We start from the raw sequence: 7,831 nt of genomic DNA on the forward strand, positions 1-7,831 counted from the left end.
ATATGAAGAGCTTGCTTCCAAAAGGCGCTAAATCCATTTTTTTCAATGGATTTAGCGCCGTTTGGTTGCAAGCTCTTCATATATAAAGCGCAATGCAAAGATTTTTTTTTTTTTTTTTTGGGGGGGGGGAGTGACTTTTAACTTTATCGTGTTTATCCTCTGTGGTATTACTCACCTGACCACTGTCCCCGCTTCTGTGAAAGGTCACACCGGAGATCAATTCATTCATTTACACCGTTTGATTCTGATATCACGGGAAAGCCCGGGGGGAACATAAGAAGGCAGCAAACATACATTTTTATCAAATAAAATGTCACGCCGAGTATTTCCCATGGGGGAAGTTGTTCGGAGATAGCGAGGCGAGGGGATTTAATAATCTTTGCAAAGTTTTCGTGTCTCGCCACAACACGAATGATGATAAAGAAATTCATTCAACTGTGATATTGTACATACTGCCAGCGAACAAAGAAATATATTCCAGTAGCGTAAGGAACAAAGAAAATCGTTTCTCATTCTAACTGAGCTATCTTGTGACCATTTGCCTCCACAGTATCAATCAAACAACAAGCCCGCAATTGCGTAATAATGGGATCAGGAAATGCCGTCATATGATTGTTGCTACGAGGATGAAATACCACAATGGAGTTTCTTTGTTTTAATCATCGCTGTGTTTTACCTGGTATGAAAGAAATCATTGTTGACATTGTTTACTTCATTACTTCTTTTTTATGTCAGGATAGCAAGATCATAGCTTGTCTTCATCGTGGTTCGATACCGTGGTTTGAATTCCGTGGGGTACATGACAAAATCATATGCCTCCTTCATATCCATTCTCTCTATCTATCTGTCTTTGTACAAAGACGGTACTTGGCTCTGTTATTCAAAATATCTAACAATATTCTGATGCGTGATATTACAGTAACCATCCACGACATGTACAAGTGAAAGTTAAAACAGGGTATGTCAAGCAAACAAATAGCAAACTAATAAAAATTTTCACAAATAGACTTAAAAGAAAAGAAAGTTATGGAATATGAAATTGCCACGTTCGTTCAAGATTGGTGATAATGACTTCTGTGGTAAAACTCGACGAGATCATAATAATATCTCCACACAATGTATTGGTGCAATTTGTGCAAATAGAACATGTTTCCATTCAAAGTCATTATAGTTCAGATAGTAAATGTAGTAAATCTATGCTGATATTATAGGAATAAAGTTTGGTCTCAGAAAGAGGGGATTCAGGGGGGGGGATCTTCTCGCAAAGCACGATGAATTCATATAGAACATAATGATGTGCTCCATATTTACACGGTACAAGTATAAATACAGTATATTGCAGACCTATGTTTGACAAGACGGAGGTGCAGAGCAGTTGCTTCAAGTTAATGATCAACCTCACGTAGATTATCATTAGCCATTATAGAGATAGGAGGTCGTGAATAAAAATATTATGTCAGAGATACATGCCTACAAAGGTTGGATATGGTGATACAAAAAAAGAAGAAGAAAAGAAACAACGTATGCAAAAACTATCATTCTATCCAAGAGATATAGAGGGTATATAGCCTACTTCATTTACTTCAATATTCAATCGAATGCAAGCTGGGAAATACAGAGGTCACGTTCCTTAGGTCTTTCCATTATTCTATTCGTCTTCCGAAGACAGACGACTAATTTTCCTGTGTGGGAGTAGGCTCGCTGAATACTGCAGCCGTTGCGTTTCCCACTAGACGTTGAAATTCTGCAAAATTAGGAGAGGTGAAATCCCCCCCCCCTTGACTACGGACCTGACAAACCTTATCTCTTTAATAGCAGCAGTTTTCCCTATATGGCTCATATTAATCTTATGCTTGCGTCACCGAAATATTTACGTAATGTACAATAAAACAAGATGAACATATACAGACAGTTCTAGTTGAACTACAGGAGTCACATATTGTAAACGATTTGATCGCAAACGGGTTAAGTGACAGCTTTATAAACATATTAGAATAAGACATAAAGCAAAATAAAAACATTGTATGGATATAACACTCGCTGTCATAAGAAGGAGCATTCTTGGAATTATGATTAGAATTATTTTTATAATTTTATCACTTTCTGTTTGTTTTTTTCAAACTATTCACATAATCTATATATATATATATATATATATATATATATATATAAAACACATTACATAATATCTATATACATGTATATACCGTAGTTAAAGCTGAATGAAAAAAGAATTATGTTATCGTTTTAATGCTTTAACAGCAATGAAAGGATCCATATAATAATATTCTACCTGCCTCGTAAAGGTCAATCTCATCAGTCGCTTCCTAATGAGAATACCCGCTCCCATTCAATACACTTAAAGTTGCTTGAGTGAATGCAAAAATATTAGTAGAACATATCAGTCAAAGTTTGGAGAAAATCCGACAATCTGTTCCAAAGATATGACTTTTTAAAGAATCTGCGCAGTCACTGATGGGTGAGTAGACTACTACAGTGTATGATGTCACATGCGTACAACGATATAAGGAAAATAAAAAGAGAATTTCACAAAATTTTACTTTTCGAATAATTTGCACATTTCTTCTACTTGATACTGACGAATGTTAAGGGTAATACTATTCTCCCTGCCTTCTGAAAGAGAGAAGTCGAGTGTCCTTTTGTTATGCGAGAAAAGTGAAAATATGTTGAATTCTCTTTATGCTTTCTTTATATCGTTGTACACATTTGACATCACAAGCTATAGTAGTCTTCTCATCCAGCCGTGACTGAGCAGAAACTACAAAAATTCATAACTTTTGAACGGATTTTCCGATTTTCTTCAAACTCTCAATGATGTGTTCTACTAATATTGTTGTATTCACTCAACCGACATGTCTCTGAAGGTGAACTTGTCCTTCAAATCAGCTACCCGACGTGGGACGTAGGTCCGCCAAATCACCCCTCTCACGGGAAGATACTTTTTTTTTTCATTCTCATTTCCTGCAAAGGCAGGGATGCATTACAAGGGCCGAGTTCATTTAATCATTTGAATGGCGCTTGATACAAGTGTCAACACAACTGGAAAATATAAGATTAATGATATGTACAGCATAGTTTTTTTTTTTTATCTAACTCTGGCTTGATAAAAATTTATAAAAGAAATAAAAACATCATCGAGGGCAATCTTTCAAGGAAACAGCCCAGTCATTTAGTCTATGTGTTGACAAAGAGCATTACACGTTGAATGGTCTGTAACGTTCATATTGACTCTGCGACATTTTCCTGTCATTACTATATCCCGAGATAGCAAAGATTCCACTGTTCTTTTCGTTTGTCTGACTTGATCGAGTAGGTGATCTTGTGAAAAATCGCTTTGAATAGAGGTTTTTTACCCTTCTGGTGCAGAAAAAGGAGTAAAATATGAAAAATCCCTCCAGGCTCAAGAATAAAATGAAAATATACCAGAGAAAATCTGCATTGATGAGCACTGCGGTAACTCCGAGAAACCAGCAGAAACCGGTAGCTGTGGACAGTTTAGCGTAAATGCTTAACTTGCATCGTGTCCTGTTCACCTCTACGTCGTTTCCTTTTCGAAGTCCCGACTTGGTGACTCTCGTCATATTGCACACCGTTGGAATATACAGGGCAGCATTCATGACAAGGAAAATGGAAAGGGGGATCAAGAAAAGGTAGGTAAAAGCTTTCGGATCACCTATCCAACAGCTGAAGTAAACACCGTAGTAAACTGGGAAAGGTCCACAGGCGCACTGATTCCACACAGTCCCGAGGATGATGAGCACCAGTGGAGTTCCCCAGGCATACACAGCGTAGGGAACGTGCGCAACAAGGCGTGAGCGCGAATTCTGTCGCTGTAAGACGTTGAGAGACCGATTCACACTTTTGTGGATTTTTGGTCCGAACGTGCGGAACGCATGGACCAACACGGCGTTGGTCCAGAAGACTCGAGCTAGGAAGAAATAATGAAGAAGAATTGCCGTGATCTGGCAAGCCACAGATCCCGGCGTGATGGTTATTCCAGCTACAAATAGTATATTTCCCGCTAACAAGGCGAACATGAGGGACATCAGGTTTAGGCCGGGCAGAGTGCGCAACTCATCGAATAAAATGTATGTTGCCAGGGTAACGAACAAGCAAATACTTGACAGTGCCATCCCAGTGCACGCCATGATGATCTGAGGTGTCGAAAAGTCAAAGAAAATGACGTACTCCTCATTTTTAACATTTGAATGATTGTTACAAATTTCCAGACCCTCAGAGGAAAGAAAATATTCACCGACATCGAACATTTGCCCTCCCTGAGCCACGACGCTGCCATTTGGAAGCATACTATACTCAGATTCGTTTAATCGAAGTCGCTCGCAGTAGGGGTCGAGAGGTGAGAGAGGATCACAAATAAGAGCCCCAAAATTCTGTTCGTCAGGAGCCTGGTTAGGATCATAACCAAATATGTAGTTGTCCGTACAGTCATAGACGGTCTCGGTACTATTGACGTAGAGCGTGTGGCAAGCGGTATCGGTGTATAGAACAAATTCTGAAGATTCAACGACGCTTAGGTTTCCGTTTTTACAACGACTGAGAAGGTAGTTCAGGTCTGTCATGTTCCCCTGAATAAACTCCCCCAACCACCAATTATTATCACGTGGTTGCCTTGTCAGGCACATGTCATTGATGTATACCTGTAAATCCTGTGAATCGCAGAAATCTAGGATGGCCATGATGACCTGGAGGTGCTCTGAAGAAATTTTATCAGCGTCACCGGAAGGACTGTCAACAACCATTGTCACCGTCACCTCCCACAAATGAGCCTCCTCTTCGATACTTTGTGAACTGTTTGATAAAACTGGAGAGATGTAAACATCGAACGATGTATGGTTCAAAATTAGATTTTCAAAGAGCGGAATGGCGCTTGAATTGGACACGCTATTGACTCCCTCGTTGTCGCGAGTTTCTGCCTCGGTAATGAGCTTTATCGTGACTACGAATTCGTCGTAGAGAGCCATGTCTTCAGCCACGTTTCTGAGGAATTCAGTCAACTCGGAGATTGTTTTCACATCCTGAAGGTCCGATGTTGCCTGAGGTACACACATGTCTTTTACCAGCTCGTAGCCATCTCCACAATAAAGCTGCCGGCACTTCCCGACATACGGATCAAAGACTTTCCCGTCTTCACAAGTATCAAGGATTGGAACGACAATCCCGTTCTCTCCGTAGATGATCGTGCTACACTGAGACTGCATCGCTGCAGTATTGTAATTCGTAACAACGCGGTGTGACACCTGTTTCTCATAACCGCCTCTCAGCGATTCTTCTCGTCCTTGGTTTTGGGTTGAATTCTGAACCAAGAAATCTCGAAGCCTCTCTCTTGTTGGGCATGATAGTGCATTAGCGCTGATGCCGTTGCACTGAGCACAGTAAACGTTGCTGTAGATCGGTGTCTCCCAAAACGCTCCTGATGAGGGATTCGTCGTAACATAAGATTTATGTCCAGCAGTACACATCTTCTCCAGGTCTTGACGCCAAGATTCATTGGAATTCTGTGAAGGACACGTATCGATGACATCTAGACAGTGTCGGAAACTGCTGCCAAGTGGAATGCGAAATTTCGTGACACATTTGTTCAGGAGATAGTCGGATAAGACTTTGGGATCTTCATCAACCCGGTAAGGAAGTTCTCCGTAGCAATACGAGTCTAAGATCCAAAATGCATACCTCTTCATGAAATTGCATTCGGCGCAGAAGACGTTGCGATATGTAGTGCGGTCCTCACCTTGTACGAGCAAGGTGGAAATATCGTCCCTAGCGTCCAGGTTTCTGCACAGGAGCTCGACATTTTTTTCTGTCCACTTGTGATGACACTCTTCCCGCACCCACAGCGATCCGCTGTCCAGCTCGTCAATGTTTAGGCAGTTGAAATTCACAGGTTCTTCAGCGTTAGGGGGTTCTTTACTCGTGTCTTTCTGGTTTTCATCGTTACCTTTGGGAAGTTTTCCTTCACCACTGTCATTGCTCGGTTCTCCTTTCTCACAGACACTTGTATAATCGTAACAACAGTCATTAAACTTCTTGCAATGTGAGTCACAGAAGCATACAAAACTGGTACTTAACGTAGATAGGTTATCCTCTCTCAAGAGAACTGAGAAGATCGAATCGCTGTCCTTCGGACTTGAGCCACATCGTCCGACACATGAGTCGATGAAACCACATCGATGCCACGTTGATCTCGTCACACCACCCGTCACAATTTCGTCTAGCTGATACTCGGTGAGATTGAAAAGTAGGTCGTCTTGCGTTCTGGCCAGGGCAGTGCTGGACTCGTCGCCACCGACGGAAACGCAATGAAAGGCAATTAACACCAAGAGCAAGAACATGGACATGCTGCTTTTGGATGTCACGGAAACAAAGGTAGAGCAATGTCTAGTTCTGTTATTCTGCAGAAGCGAATTGAGATGGGCTGCGATGTCATTGCTCATTGCTGCTTTCATCGCTCGTAACAATGGGACAAATGACAACATCGTTCCATCTGTTTGGTGTTTATCCAAAACAATGCGGTTGGAGGCGGGCTGTGTTATCTGCGGGATTTTCTGCACCTGGCGTCGAATAGATAGTTGCCTAAAGTTTGCATTTCAATGCTAAGCAGATAATGGCGGTGCGTCCATGAGATACGCCATGAGACGATTACTGATATTATTACCATCCACCCCTTGTAACATCATTTTTTTTTTGTGACAAAAGCGTCGGTGCAATACATTTAGCAGGGCAGCCACATCTTGATGAACAAGATGCATAAAGTGGCGCAAGTCCAAGGCTCAGGCCAAGGCAAACACTCCTGGATAATTGCTTGTATATCCGTGCACACAATCATCTCTATTATCTACATTCATGCCAGTGGAAATTATAATTCTTTGTTTTGATGAACTGGTATTACTCAGAGCTTTGACCCTCCAAGAAAAAGTATTTTCTTTTCAATCATCTCTGTAAACGATAACAATGATATTTATACTGCAAATTTGCGGATTGCTCTAATTGTTGTACATACATTCTAGCGTTTTCATCAGTTTATATTCCAATGATCCTTTTAGTTTCATTGTTTCGGATGGCAGACTATTATTGAAGTATGTTGAACAACAATTATGGTAAGTTCCGTGTTATTATAGTCCATTTGAAGCATAAGATCATCACAGTAAACCCATGACTTTATGCCATGCATCAACTGTTGGAAATTGCACTCAACAATTTCATTATTCCATTTCATTTGGGTTTAATATCCTAAATCTCATGAGGTTTGACTTTTTAAGACATCTTTGAAGGAAACCTCTTTGGTTTGCTACTTTGTTTGTGACTCTGTAATGCCGGAAGGACCTCTTTAGTTTAGCCTTGTATGGTCCTTTATACATAATGCATAAAGGCAAAACCTGTCTCTAGGCGTTTGAGAGATTAACGTTTGTTACGAATCTGTGTTCGCCAAATCTCAAAGAAATTATGCTTCGGTTCGCACAACGTTGTGAACCATTTAGAATCCCAACATCCCATAACGAGTTTCTTGCACTCTTAGGAAGATTACCAGTTCTATCCATTAGCAGATTACTTGACAACAACAGTTACGAGGCGGATCATTGAGCTCTTTATCCCGTCCCAAATGTCCATTGCAGCCTACATATCAAAAGGGCAACATATCGTTTTACTTTACAAGACCGAATAAGCTTTGCATTGTGTGTAATTAAGATCGTGATTACTCAACTATTGCATGAAGAGCAATGCCCAAAAGCATCGCAAATTTGAGAAACAAACAAACAAACACATTACTTTAGTAGCATTGCCAAAGCGTGAT

General features: G+C 40.6%; 1 protein-coding gene across 1 annotated transcript; it reads right to left on the reverse strand.

Annotated features, from left to right (window-relative positions):
* Positions 1 to 3,215: 3,215 nt before the first annotated feature.
* On the reverse strand, positions 3,216 to 6,377 carry LOC140238709 (uncharacterized). The gene has a single exon (XM_072318606.1). The coding sequence runs from the start codon at positions 6,375 to 6,377 to the stop codon at positions 3,216 to 3,218; it is 3,162 nt and encodes a 1,053-aa protein (XP_072174707.1).
* Positions 6,378 to 7,831: the final 1,454 nt, after the last annotated feature.

This window comes from Diadema setosum, chromosome 15 (assembly GCF_964275005.1).
Source record: "Diadema setosum chromosome 15, eeDiaSeto1, whole genome shotgun sequence".
In the NCBI taxonomy this organism is placed as follows: Eukaryota; Metazoa; Echinodermata; class Echinoidea; order Diadematoida; family Diadematidae; genus Diadema; species Diadema setosum.